At 33.7% G+C, this 15,572-nt stretch overlaps 1 protein-coding gene across 1 annotated transcript in view; it reads right to left on the bottom strand.

The window, feature by feature from the left end:
* The window catches only part of Neto (Neuropilin and tolloid-like), a 147,560-nt gene that overhangs the window by 22,984 nt on the left and 109,004 nt on the right, over positions 1 to 15,572 (bottom strand). Inside the window, exon 8 of the mRNA XM_085940136.1 lies at positions 9,699 to 9,839. Within this exon, the coding sequence (XP_085796262.1) occupies positions 9,699 to 9,839 (141 nt within the window). The remainder of the gene's footprint in view (positions 1 to 9,698; positions 9,840 to 15,572) is intronic.

The following is a 15,572-nucleotide window of genomic DNA, read 5'->3' as shown; positions in this document are numbered from 1 at the left end:
ATAGAAAGTCAAAATACTCTTTAGAATGTAACGAAAATAAATACATTAGGTTCACAGATTTAATAGATATGATTTTTTCTCATTTTTCTCAAAACTACCTAAAATCGTTTTTCTCATTTTTCTCAGAACTACTTAAAATCGTTTTAGAGGCTTTTGAAACTAGGCGCTTCAATTATGACGATATGCGGATGATAGGTGACATTCGGTAAGTACAGCTCAGTTTAGCTGACAGAAAAGGTTGCTCAAAGTAAAAAGGAAGAATGTTTATTCTTTTAACTTTTGACAATTACTTCTGCAATGAGCCCGAATTTTGTGGAGAGAAAACGATAATAATATGACACAGTTACAGGTCAAAAGACAAATATAATTTAATTGGACAATTTCACATTATTATTTAAAATTATAATATATTTAATCCGCTTTATTGATATATCTCATTAGTAAGTAACTCTATTATGTCCGCAATATGTTGCCATTGTTTTCCCAGCATTGACGATTTTACACATATTTAATGATCTATTATTAGGGTTTTGACGATTTATACGCCTATTGATTGTATTATTAGTAATAAGGTATGGGTTTTTTACAAACACTTCAACTATTAATAATTTGTTTGTTATATTTTTTATTGTCATCTTTGACTTAATAGGTAGATGATAACGTTTTTATCCATTTTATTGTCACGGTGGTCGCGCGGTTTAAGCGTTGGAATATCACGCCGTGGGTATCAGGTTCAAATCCTGGGTCTGGCAAGTACACATATTGTTTTTCAATTTGTGTGTGAGTTAGGGTATGGACCTAATAGGTCGAGCAAGCGGCTGACATCCATTTCTCGTAAAAAAAACAAAATCTGTTAATACAAATTTCTACTCTGTGGAGACCCATATGATCCTATTCTGCCCTTCTAAGGAAGAAGGCAGTAACTCGCAAAATTTGTGAAATTGAGTTATGAATGCCACCCGTTAGGTAATTTTGAAAGCTACATATTCTGTTCACTTTGAAATCAGAATTATCACTAAAATACCGTTAAAATCCTTAGTGAAAAAATGGACATCTGCTAAAATAATACAAATTTCTTAGCAAAAAGCCAGTAATTGCACCCATTTATTGAAGTTACTGCTTGTTTATTATTAATTTATTTGTATTTTAACATCCTAATAATAAAAATTATCACCGTTTTTTATTAATTCACAGTACTAAAATTGGAAAAAAACCACATTATGTAATTTATCTCGAAAGTGTCTGAGAGTCAGTTACTGCCTTCTTCCTTAGAAAGGCAGTATTAGGATCGGACATAGTCGAAAAAAATTATAAGTTAGAATTAACTGTATTCGTTGTCAGTGTGTATTTAGCTTTTGGTGAGTGCACATAGTGCCTAAAGATGCCGGAAGGCGAAACCCGAGTCGCAAAAATGACTCAAATGGAATAGTACAAAACTTAAATCCCTTAGAATTTAATTCGTTTTGTATTGGTATTGGATCATTTACTCATTGTATTGCTATAGACTTATAGATCCGATACGGTTTATGGTTTGATGGTATGTTCTCTTAAACCTTTTCTATGATATGTATGTATGGACGCTAAACCTAAAGATGTCACGAAGAGTTGAAGCTTCCGAAATGTAGCTGAATAAACACATTATCAAAATTCTTTAGACTGACCGGGCGACAAAACTTTGACGTCTTCACGTATCACGAGGCTTAACGTTTGGATGGGAAGTATCAGCTGTTGTTTACGCCTGGGAATGTCCCAGGAGCAGATACTCAACTCCTGAGATCACCAAGCTCTCAAGTAAACTTATTGAAAGACGTAATTTAATAAAAAGTGCCATGGGAAAGAAATGTACGGTGACTTAACAGAGACAAACAAAACTATGTGAAAAGATCTTCACTCCGCAATAAGACCGCATTTTTTTTAAATGCAATATAATTGATCTTTGTGGCCAATTGATCAGGTAGGACGGCCCCATGGGTCCAACAGCTGGTTATATATTCCCTCTCACCCCATCTCTAGTACAAGCTGTGTAACATAATAAAATTATTAGTAAAAAAAAAATTCATATTCAGTATGAAACGAAAGAAGTCGCATTGCCAATTTTATATGTGCGCCGGGTTGCCGATCACTGCTATGGAAGATACCAAAGAAATAACAATACGATGTGATTGTTTTTATGTCTCACCATTTTCTAGTATGCCGTACTCGTATGCATGAATAGCTTTGATGCGCTACTCCCTGGGAGACCAGAGAGCCATTGCCTTATGAAACCATCACACTGAAGTGAAATAAATGATTTGTACTATCATTTTCATTCATACTCTTGTTTAGTTAGATATTATCGCTTATTTATACTATTACACTATGTTAAGGTTAAGAACGTAAATTTTTTACGCGTATAGACCACTTTGTTGATTGTTTAATACTTTCAATTCTATTTATTTATACACACATATAAACATATTATCCACATGTCGGGGATTACGATATATTGCAACAAGATACTATATTTTTAATGTTAAGACGAGATACTTCAGTGAAACGTCAAATAGTTTTCAACTATAGGCGCGACTCGCGCATTCTCACTCGCTGGCATTCGGAGAGCAAACGTCGAGGTGTGAATACGTCAATTTGTTTCGTGATGGCGACGGGGGTATTAATTCTTAAATCGTGTAAAGATGACTAAAAACGTTACCCATTTACTTGAAAAAAAAATATGTAAATGAATATATTATTATTGTTACTAATAGAACATTAAACGGACGCATGTTGGATTCATATGACAAATTATATTTCGTTCGGCATGCGTCATTTGCACCCGCGACCCGCAATCCGCGCATTGCCTAGCCACGATCTTTTTAGACCATGCCTTAACTGTGATTGCGATGCGCGGATTGTCGCGAGCTGAACGAAATATAATTTGTCATAAAAATTCAACATGCGTCCTTTTTATGTTATGTTTATTATTATACTCGTAATAATAATAGTATATTCATTGACATGTTTTCATTTTTAAGTACATACGTAATTTTCTTTTATCTTTACACGATTTAAGAATATTTTCATCCGACGCCATGACAAAACGAATCGACGTGCGGACACCTCGACTATCGCTCTCCGAACGGCCGAAATTTCGTTCCATATATAGTTGAAAAATATTTGCCCTTTCCCTTATGTACGCTCTTAATATTATCGACCGAGGGTACTTAATGAAATTTGAATTAAAATTCTAAACGATTTATGTTTTGTACCTACTATTCCATTTGAGTATTTTTTTTGAGACCCGGATAAAAACCTTTAGGTATTCTCGGGCACTATGCGCCAGTAGGTGGAGGTAGGCTGTTAAGATTCGTCATAAATAGTGCACATTAAACGTTGTTAGTCATTCGTTTTTGTTTTTATTGAACTAGGACTACAATTTACAGATGGTGTTGGTTAGTTTTAAAAAATCCGTATAGTGGACAGTAATCTCTTTCCGATAAGAAAGCTCACGGCGAACTGTGCCACGGTTAAATATTTTTCGTACAATTTACATGTAACCAAAATTACTTGTGTTTGGAGTATCCTATAAAGTAGAGGAACATGAGATACTTAATATGTTTTTTTAGTCGTAAGCGGCCAATTTATGACTCTATATAATTTAAATATTATGGTGTCATTGATACTATATTTTGTGTACTAAATTTATACCAATAGTAATTTTCGAATTTAGTAATTAATATTCATTGAAATGCTTTCTTTTACGACTGCAAGTATAAAGTTGTTAAGTCATGTTCTTGTAATTTGGCTATTTTCTTTACGATCAAACGGACGAAAAAATGCGACATGAAGGTAATCATGTCTTGGTTGTATGTGAGCGTGCCCTTACTTTTGGATCATGCACAAAAAGAAATGATCCGCTCTAATGGATAGTAGTCCCGTCAAATAATGGTAATGATTAGTAAATCAGTGATTTACTTTCGAAATGAATCATAATATATTAATATATTTTCAGTTATTAATATAATAATACGGTGTATTTGTTATGACAAGATTATACGATAATATATATTAGCTATTCGCTAATGCTGACGACATAGTAATTATAATCAGATTCAAACAGAGAATGATCGACCACTATGAAAATAAAAGCAGAAAAAAGTATATGGTCAGCACACGCGATCAGGTACTGCAGAATATAGACATAAGACAGCATGCATATGAAGGGGTGGACAAGTTCACGTATCTAGGATCCCAAAACCCAAAATAAGACAGCAGAGGAGATAAAATTCCGCTTTATCTGCGGGAATAAATGCTGGCATGCCTGCAAGCGACTGGTGGGTCGAAAATTCTAGGCCGAAGAAGTAAACTTCTAATATATAAAATAATTATAAGGCCAGTGGTCACTTATGGCTGTGAAACTTGGTGCTTAACTCAAAACGAGGGAAAAAAATTAGCTGTCTTCAAGCGCAAAATACTTCGAAAAATCTTTGGACCCACGTTGGAAAATGGGAACTACAGAATAAAAATGAACCACGAGTTGGAAGAGCTGATTGAACAGCTGAACAGCCTGTCAATTACCTACGTGGTCGCAGTCATAATTTATTCTGGATTGGAACCGTTTCCTCGTGTCAAGCCTATCAGGCACCATTAGCGAGGGGTGCAAGACTAGTAAATGCGCTCCCTAAAGATATAGACATTTTCAATGATGTACTTTGCATTTTATTTTTGAAACTGTATTTTTCTATATAAAATTGTATATTTTCCGTTCTCAAAAATTATATTTTTCTGTATTAAATTATACTTAAGTATGTTTTGATTATTTTTTTTTTGTTATTATTATTGTTATTATATATATATTTCTGTTTCTATATTCTCTTCTCTCTTGTGAGGGTAATGTTTGACTTATAATGTAAATCTCATGTTGTGTACGTCTTGAATTTAGATTTGTTATGTCCACAATGTTTTGTATTCCTAAATAAATAAATAAATAAATAAGATACTGTAAGTCCCAAAGACTACGATGGGCGGGACAAGCAGAGAGAATGCTTGAAGTTAGAGCGCCAAGGATCATGACGAAGTGGCCACCCCAACGAAAGAGACCCAGAGGCCGTCCAAGAAATAGATGGGCTGACGCCGTAGAAGGGGACTGGCTTCGTATATGAAGATCCAGTAACTGGAGAAGTGTGGCGAGAGACCGGAGTGAGTGGAGAGCGGTTGTGGATGAGGCCAAATCCCACCCCGGGATGTAGCGCCGTGGAAGAAGAAGAAGAAGAACAAGATTATACAGATGTCGCTTTCATTTCTTTGTTCTTTTAAAGGAAACTTTATAAAATACATCTAAAAATTTGATAAAATCTAAATAATATTTAGTTACAGAAATATATCTATGGATATAATATACGTCTCAATCATGGCCCCTACAAGGGGGGGAGGTTCAGGGCTCTAGCCTAGGGGCTTGGGTTCACGAAGGTCCAGCGTAGCGGGTCGACCACATAATTGAGATAAACACACATCTTAAAAATATGCTCTAATAGTAAAAAAAACCTGCGGCGCTATTTTGTGATGCAATTTTTGGTTATTGCGTGTTTGATACTCGACAACTACATAATTCGATGTGTTAAAAATTGCTAAAAATACACTGAATTTTTATTGACCTCGAATAGCATTTAAAAAAACGCCACTGTAGAGCATCAGACTGCCTTTAACCTTAGTGATAGGTAGGGGGACCCGGTTCAGGATGTGGGGGCCATGGTCTCAATACAATCATACTTTGTTTTAATCATTAGAAGCCATTTTACATAAAAAACTGCTCTAAAAAGCTGCGATTTTTATCGTTTCACTTGGCCTTCTGATACGTCATTAAAATGATTTTTTAGATGTAACATTATCTTCATCGGTTTTTTACATATTTTCCGCGGTCTTGAAATTTGGTACTCATGTGATAATGCGGTGAGTAAGTTACTCTGCGAAACATGTGGATGCTAACCTTCTTAATCTTCTTAGAAAAAAAGTCCATTTTTTGTTACCCTTCCCTTTACGAAGTTAATAAACTCTGTCTGTTCTGGTGATGTCACTTTGGGTTACCGTACGAGATTGCGACTATTCGAGTAGATAAAAGACAATGCCTATTTTAGCATGATACGAGGGTGGTCCCAGAAGTACCCGACCTAACAAAGAAAACACAAAAAAATTGAGTTTTTTTTATTTCTCTACGTAGTCTCCTTTTAGATCGATACACTTTTTTCAGCGATGGTTCAATAGCTTCGATACCCTGTTTATAGTAAGAATCGTCGAGCTCCTCAAAATAGCCATCAGCCGCCGACTCCACCTCTTCATTGTTGAAATGTTGAAACTGAAAATAATCCGAGGGGACTAAATCTGGCGAATAGGGTGCGTGAGAAAGCAATTCGAACTTTAACTCATTGATTTTGGCCATCGCGATATCGGATGTGTGAACTGATGAATTGTCCTGATGAAACGAAACTATCTTTTTCGCCAAATGCGATTTTTTTTTCTTGATTTTATCACTCAAACGCTGCAATAAGTTTGCATAATACACGCCGTTAATTGAGTTTCCTTTCTGAAGATAATCAATGAATATTACCCCACGCGCATCCCAAAAAACTGACGCCATGACCTTGCCTGCAGATGGAACTGTCTTCACCTTCTTTGTAGCCGATTCTCCCCTTCCAGTCGATTGTTTTGACTGTTCTTTCATCTCAGGTGTGAAGTGATGGACCCATGTTTCATCCATGGTTATGAATAGACGCAAAAAATCTGATTTATTGCTGTGAAACTTTGCCAAACACTTGAATTGAAACATCCTCACGATGCTGTTTCTGTTCCATTGTGAGTAATCGCGGCACCCACCTTGCGCACAGCTTTCTCGTGTCAAAATTTTCAGTCAATATGTAATGTACAGCACTTTTTGAAATGCCTACTATATCTACTAGCTCGTGCAATTTCAGTCGACGTTCATCCAGTACCATTTTGTGGATTTTCGTCACCATTTCTGGCATGGTCACCTCATTTGTTCGACCACTGCGATGTGGCAGCTCGTACAGCCTCTCTTAAACTCAGCCACCCAATATGTTACTACTGTAAACAAAGGAGCAGATACCCCCAGAGTAGAATTTAGCGCCGCTTTGATATTGGTTGGACTGAAGCCTATCAAATGAAAGTATTGTATCACATAAATTTGTCCAATTTTTTCCATGTTTACAAATTCACTGAGAGCGTTCACTGTTGATGGCTGACAAATAATTACTGAACAACGTAGTGTCGTCAAACTTCAAACTTAGGCTTTATAAAGTTGGTACTTTCTATCATAGTCACTATTTTCAAACGACAACTTACTGCTATCTATACGTCAGGTCGGGTACTTCTGGGACTACCGGTAAATAAGTCTAATAAGGTTTCAACATAATTATTTACTATTCGTTTTATCTATAAAATTATCAAATAGGCATCAAAACTTTATGAAAATAATACGAGTATTTTTATATATTCTTTCAGCCTAGAACTCATAGTAATATCTTGATCGCATACCTTACATTCATATCTATATCTCACAATAATTGAATATATGCCTTTCTGTCACATTATTATACTTATAGATCTATGTTTTTTGCATTGGATTTTCTATCAATTATATTAGGTACTGTGACAACCCCGTATGGTCCCCATTTGGGGATGTCTTTGTCTATCTTGAGAGGCCCGAATTGGTATCGAAGCCAACAAATAATAATGGCCGATTGCGAAAATAATTAAATAATAATAACAGAGCCGAGCCGGCAATGCCGTAGAGTAGATTATAATAAAACCGTTGAAGATTTACAACGTCGCTTTTTTTTTGACGACGGCTTTCGTTGAAAAAAATCACAAGATGGCGCTCAGAACGCTACAAACAGCTAAATCGCGAGCACGCCACGTATATAGTACGTATTTACTGAAAAATGCCATCGATTTTGAAAATATTAAAATATCAATTTGATTCTAAGAATAGCCAAAATATGAAGATGACTGTATTAAATGAAATATTTGCACTTTAATAAGCTATGTAACCTTAGGTGACATTACAGTAATAGGAGTGTTAATGATTATTTTTAAAATTCGAAGTAAATACATTAAAATAGCAAAATTTTATATCATTATATTGATGATGAGTATGTTGACGTTCTTACGATGTGTTATGATCGTTTTAAATTAAAAATATATCATAATTGATTTACTTATTATAAACTCGTAATATTATCAATTGAATGAGCAAAACTACTTCTGAGTAAAGAGGTTTTTTAACCATCTATTCTTAGACCACAATGTATACTATTTTTATCTTTATTATTTCAATGTGGGAAACATTTCCTAGAGTGAGTAATTTAATATTCATACATATTTTATTAGAATTATTGCACACTTGGTATCATAAAACACCATTGGTCCATGAGGAAGTATTCAAATTTTGGCAATAAAATGTAAAATATGCCATTAAAATAGAGAGCGCTCATTTCGAAAAAGTTGTGAGAGATGACTGTACTATTAAAACTTTCAAAACAACAACTGAACGATACCTACATATTATGAAATTATTGCATAAATAATATTGGAGCGTAGGATGTTAGAAAATTATAATAATTTAAAGTGGAAAAATATTATTTAATGATTACTTTAACAATTAATGTTATATCCATCAACAACATTCGTAGAGATAATCCAAAATATTATTTGGCCATTATGGAGTTCAAAATAAAATGAATCTGACATGAAATTGGATACAAAAATTACCAATGAACCATTGGTGAATCAGCATTGCGAATTTAATGCTTTTATTGCCAGATCTAGCAAAAAACGCATATAGCTTGTGGCGTTTTTACTAGCATTTTTTGAACACTCCAACAGCTTCAATTGTGCAGAAAATACGCTAGATATTTACTTAGTTGAATCATACTGAAATGAGCGCTTTAGTTTGTATTTTCATTTATATGTAAAGATGAATAAAAACCTTCATTATTATACAAATAAACCTTTTACATAATGAAAGTGACATGACGTATATTAGTGGGAGATCAATTATGCTAGTTTTTGGTCAAAGATGTCGAAGACAACTTTTTTGAAAGAATCAAGCTCAATTAAGACTGAAAATATAATATAAGTAATATGAAAATTATACAACATAACCAGCGTTGCCTTTTTTTGCCAGATTTTTGCAAAAAACGCATCTGGCTTGTGGCGTTTTTACTAGCATATTTTATTGATACCTCTAACAGTTTTAAATGTGCTGAAAATACGCTAGATATTTAGTTTATTTATTTTCATGTGCATCAAATATCTGACTATCAGATACATACTTAATGCAGGTGGGTGAGTAGGTACCTATTTTAGTAGCATGAAAAATAAAACAACACAATTTAACACGTTGAAACAATAGAAGCATTCATGGCCTTATAGTGGAATGATATCGTATAATTTAATGAGTGCTTAGGTATGTGATATCAGTTTGACGATTATTTGGAATGAAGGAAAGGTATTGTCTTCATTCTTGGTAGAATAAGTAAATTTACTTGCAATTTTATTTACCGAAAATCTAGCGTTTTTTCCTGCCAGGTAGCTTGTTTTCGTACCCCGTGTGGCATGTTTTTGTCAACGACAGTTGGCAACACTGCTTGGTTTTACTAATATACCCACATTTATATGATTTAAAAGTAAAACAATTTTGGATTTACCTGTATAGTGCGATGGTCACTGATTAGTTTCTTGACACAGTTGAAGACTACAGCTGCACTCAGGCCGAAGAGGATGAGAGAGAAGACGACCAGAATTATGACGATATGATCTGATTGCATCAGCGACGATACAGCATCCGTCTGTCAATTGAAAAAAATCAACATATAAATAATACAATGACACAACATATAGTAACACCAGCAATAGCTTCCGTTAACACGTACTGTACAAGCTATCGTTGGTGCTACTATAGATTAGACAAACTATGCTATACAAAAAACCAAAATGATTTCATTTATAGCACAGTTATAACAATTTATTTCAATAAACAACCAGTAATTATAATCGTCGTTTTGGTTTTGATAGTTTGGTAAAGTATTGGACTAAAAATACATAGACTTTTTAAGTAACATTATTCTGCATTATTTTTATTGAGCATACATAATATCTAACATCCTCAGAAACGTAATTATCGGAAAATTGTTCTTTGTACGAGTGGGACTTATTTAAAAATATTAACATGTATATTCGACCATTTCCGATCCTAATAGAATCATATGGGCCTCCACAGAGTAGAGGTTTGTATTAACAGATGTCAGCCACTTGCTCTAACTATTAGGTCCATACCCTGACTCACACACAAATTGAAAAACAATATGTGTACTTGCCAGACCCAGGATTCGAACCTGGGACCCACGGCGTGATAGTCCAACGCTTAAGCTGCGCGGCCACCGGGGGCCTTATAAGTAGATGTAAATTATTTTACATTGGCACAATAGGCGATTCGTAGGTAATTGGAATTGTTTGATTCAATACAAATCGACAATACCACCAAAACTGCAAGTCACTTTTGCCATATGCATGGTTTCACTGTAGATTGATTTAGCTATACTAAGCAATAACAAACGATTATGTTATTTTACAATTACAACGTTTTTATTAGATCATATTCTTGTTTGTCCGGTGGTGGTTTGTCCAGTACAAATCTTGCAAATGATTATTAACTAACTTCCCGACTACCGAGACATTTGAACTTTTAGAATATATCTAATAGATGCCAAAGCATTCTTTTAATACTTTTAGCCATCTTTTAGCAGAATTGAGTTCATTTTCAGTTAATTCTGTTTTGTATGGAAAGTTATTTCAGAAAAATCCGTATAAAGAATAAGAATTTTATTGGTTGCTAAGGGGGTGGTCCTAGCAACTAAATTATAATATATACGTGCGTTACTATGGAAATCAAAATGACATTTCAGTATTCTATATTAATCGTTTGTTTGTTTTTTATTTACTTCATATCAAGTACAAGTTTGAGCATATTGAGCATAATAATTCAACGGAAAATTTAAAAACGCTAACGTAAATTTAATGTTGTATACTATTTCCATAGTATTATAAACTCTATCACCGATTTCATCCCTACACTATTTTAAATTGGAAATACTTCACAAAAATATGAAAACTAACATAATTAAGCATTAATATATTATCATCATCGGCTGGGGTCGATCTACTGCCGGATGAAGGCCTCCCCTAGCTCTATCCACTCTTATCGGTTGCTATATACAACATTCCATACCTACCTAATTCCAAACGATATCTGAACAGAAGAGTGTGTAATTCTTCAAGAAAAGGTTGTAGAAGATAGTCTAAATTTTGTAAGAATCACACTTATTGCATTGTATGTAGAGTTTAGTTTCAAGTACGTGAAATAATATACTGTTGTTATCGACTACTATGAAATTAACGTACACAAATTAACGCAGTTTGGAAATTAACCCTTATTGAAATGTAGGTAAAGTTCATCTTTCCATCATTTTCATCTATAATTACCTGTATATAACGAAATACCTAATAGGATTTTTATGAAATGATTCTGGCAGAATTAACTTCAGATCATACTAAAATTATATATTCATTTTATTTTTCACACGCCTTGGTTATGTATTAATACTTACGTCAATGAAAATCGGGTACATGTACGTCTTTATAACATATTTTTTCACCAATAAATAACAGTGAAAAAATAATAGTATCTATCAGTACTAAATTTTGCTTCTACGTGCTCCTCTCTTCCATGGGCACTCTTAAATTATATAATTTAAATTCAGTCAAAGAACATTTGAGTGCATGGCGACCTCAATTTTCGGTAACTGCTCATGAGGCATTCCTAGTAATTAATAATGAATATGATTCACATGAAAATGAAGGTTTGCTGAATCATGGCTGGGCGGGTGTGGTCTGATGGGGCCATTAACTTTAAAAAAAGTTGTTGACCCCAACAATTCGCAAGTACGTCAAAAACTTTTTTTTGAGGTTTGGACGATGTATGGGAATCGCATTATAAGTACGTTGATTTAAAATTACAAAAGATGGTCGTCAATATGAACGGAATTAAAAATAAAAAAATGCATAGGGTTGTTGGAAACTTTTCGCGTAATAAACAAAACTCACCCCAAGTAGTGATTGTTTCAAGCCCATTTTATTTTTTTTAATTGGCATGTTTCTGAGGTTGTTTCAAATTATGTAGGTATGCTACATTCAGGATGTTTTATTTTCCATCATGATATCAACTGAAGTCGATTTCCGTAGTTCGGTAGATAACCCACATTTTCAACTGGAGTAAATAATTTTAAATGTCAAAAAAAATAATATACTATTATAGTTAAGTGGTTACTATATTATTTCAATAAAGGTATGTATCGTCCGCTAAAACGTATATGGTAAATAAGTGTTTTTTTTTTGTCTTTAACTTTTCCGTTTCACAGAGCTTTTCGTAAATAAGTCTTTTTTCACGGCGCTTTTAATGGTTTTTTTTGGGAAGCGAAAACTTTTTTTATCCCATCATCAATGTGTTTGCTTCAGAATCACGTCATTTGACATTTTGTTATACCCGAAAAAAATAGCCACCGAAATATACGAAACTATCACTGTGATCGTACATACCCGAGTTATTAATCAATTTTAATTTTATCAAAATCCTGAAGGCACAGGTTTAATAACACTGCTCTAGGCGCGTTTAAAAGATCCACATAATTAAAAGATTGTCAAAATTTTCGGACTACGACACCTTTTTATAGCATATATCTCACCGGCGTCCTCATATGAAGTGAGTCAAGAGTGATATTTGGAAAAAAACTATTTAAATTCGGTATTCGTTCATATACAAGCACATAAAATGAACGTGATTGTAGCAAAAAAAATGTGTGCTCTGTTACATACAAAAACCGTCATGACTTCTTTGGAACTTTTGAGCATCATAATTTTCCCAACTTATCTCTTCGCTTTCATCAATCCCAACCAACCCTTGCTTTACAGCGTCAATATAATCCACTGGGTTTATACGGATATGCTGACACGCCCTGGGAAGGTGCAAGAAGACTGGCGAGAGACAGAGATTCTTGGAGGTACCGTGTCGTGTCCATGTGGTTTAACTGACGAAAGAAAATGGTCACAGAAGAACAAGTATTGTATAGCTAATGTGAACCAATACGCAACATATCATAAGAGGTAAAAATATAAACTACTTATGTAAAAATTAAAAAAAAATTCACAGATCTTAAAATTTTGATATTTTTTGGATCCGAGCGTGCAAAAGAATGCAAATCGAAAAAAAAAACAATATGTAAGCATTGTTTATAGTAAAAATTGCGGAAAATGATATTTTAAGCAATTCAAAAGGTTTTGATAATAAAAACATTCATAATATGATAATTGAAAATGATATGTAACATAGCATCATTAAAATCCTATTTACCATTAAACTGGCTCCAAACAATGCGGTGAAACATGTCAGTATTCGGCAAACACGAAAAGCCATTCATAGAAAATAAAAAATTTCGAGTCTCAACGCATTCATTAGAGCCACTTTTACTAAAGGGTCAAGTCCAATAATATTTGGGACTATAGTAAATTATATAGCAGTAATAATGGACATCAATCCCTTGATGAGATAAAAGACAATTTTACTATAAAAATACCAATAATATATTTTACCATATAGGAATTAATTATGTTTGATGGTAAAATAATCAGGAAGATTTAAATAAATACAGTTATTGCAGATCAATATTTTTGCCATTATGGTATTACCATAGCTCACTGTAGTGAGGCCGTGATACACAGCTATAAACATTCTGGTGGTAGTGCTAGTAATTTCTTATACTTTAAATGCAATATGGTAAAGAAAATGATGATTGTACACGTCCTCTGGGATTGCCCGCTAATGGGATCCGACCGAGCGGAGCTATTTGCCAGGGTCACATTCACGGGCCCGATTGACCACGTCGACTTGATATCTACCAAGGTCAACTTTGTGGCATTTGAAAAATTTGCTGCAGTACACGGGTACTAACAGAGGACACTTCATGTCATTAAAGATAAATGACGGTAGAGCAAGTCAAGATTCTTTTTTATTTTCTAAAACTCTTTCTTTAAGTACCAAGGTGCATGGTTGCTACATCAATCCCGTACAACGTCGTTTCGGGACAAGGAAGTGTGGCACTAATTTTTTTTCATTCTGACACGTTTATAACGTCATGGAAGGCGGCCATGCACCGATCGTGGCTGCATATACATGGCGGGTGGAGATGGGGTAACTCAAATCGTTGTTCCATATTGAAATAAAATGTTAACAATTATAACGAAACATGCAATCGAAAATCTTAATTTATTGTGAATCGGTTACCGAATTGCATCGAATATAAATCATAACTAGCACTAAGTATTATCATAATTCGCAATTCAGTGTCATGGCCTGAATATAGTCGGTCTTGTGGTGTTACCTACAATATCATTTACTTTAATTGTGTTCAATAGTTGAAAGACATTATATTTATATAAATAAACCAATGCATATTCCGGTACTTTATCTACATATTTAAAAAAAATGATAAGGACCGCTTTTGTCCGCTTGTAATGACAAAGGGGGGACATGCTCGTCGAAGGTCAAAATTGAGTTTTTATTGTATATTCAAACCATGATCCTAGACACTCCTTAAACGTTGTAGATGATCTATTTATATAATTTTGAAGCCTTATTATCCTTTATAGTTATTTTAAACATTTGATAACTGCATGAAGTATTTTTGTTACATAAAATAGTATTCTTTTAAACCTCTCGCTCTAATGTTTTAGAATATAGTCATATTTCGGTACATAACTGTGCAGTGGTGTTAAGATTTTTTACATTTATTAATTTTTAAACGCATTTATAAAACCATTAGCATAATTTATTACGAGATAATTTTTGTAAAATATTCACGATAAAAAATTATATTGATAATCTCTGTGATCCCAAATTTGACAAGAATTAGGCATTTTATTATTCAAAAAATCGGCAAGATTAACACATTTCAAGATGATTCTAAAGATATTTATTATAAGCTATGTCTTTGACCATTCAAGTGTGATAAAAATCTTATGAATAATGATTGCTTTATAATAATTATTGACCTAAGAATAAGGTAGTGTTTTTTTGAAATACGCCATTTCTTTTGTCATTCCCTAGTGGTTAAGCTACAACATACGGCCGTAGCCATAAATTCACAAACTATAATTGAAGTAGGGAGTAAAATGATATTGACGCGCGTGTTTGAACATGTACCGTTTAAAAAAAAAAAAAAAAAATCGGTTAGGTACATGTTCAAACACGCGCGTTAACATAATTTTACTTCCTACTTTAATTATAGTTTGTCATTTTATGGCTACGGCCGTATGTTGTAGCTTAACCACTAGGGAATGACAAAAGAAATGGCGTATTTCAAAAAAACACTACCTTCTTCTTAGGTCAATAATTATTATAAAGCAATCATTATTCATAAGATTTTTATCACACTTGAATGGTCAAAGACATAGCTTATAATAAATATCTT

Source organism: Rhyacophila brunnea, unplaced genomic scaffold (assembly GCF_057557595.1).
Source record: "Rhyacophila brunnea isolate RB1 unplaced genomic scaffold, BYU_Rbru_1.0 scaffold_12, whole genome shotgun sequence".
In the NCBI taxonomy this organism is placed as follows: Eukaryota; Metazoa; Arthropoda; class Insecta; order Trichoptera; family Rhyacophilidae; genus Rhyacophila; species Rhyacophila brunnea.
The sequence above is the reverse complement of the archived record's forward strand: the minus strand, read 5'-3'. Positions and strand labels throughout refer to the sequence as shown.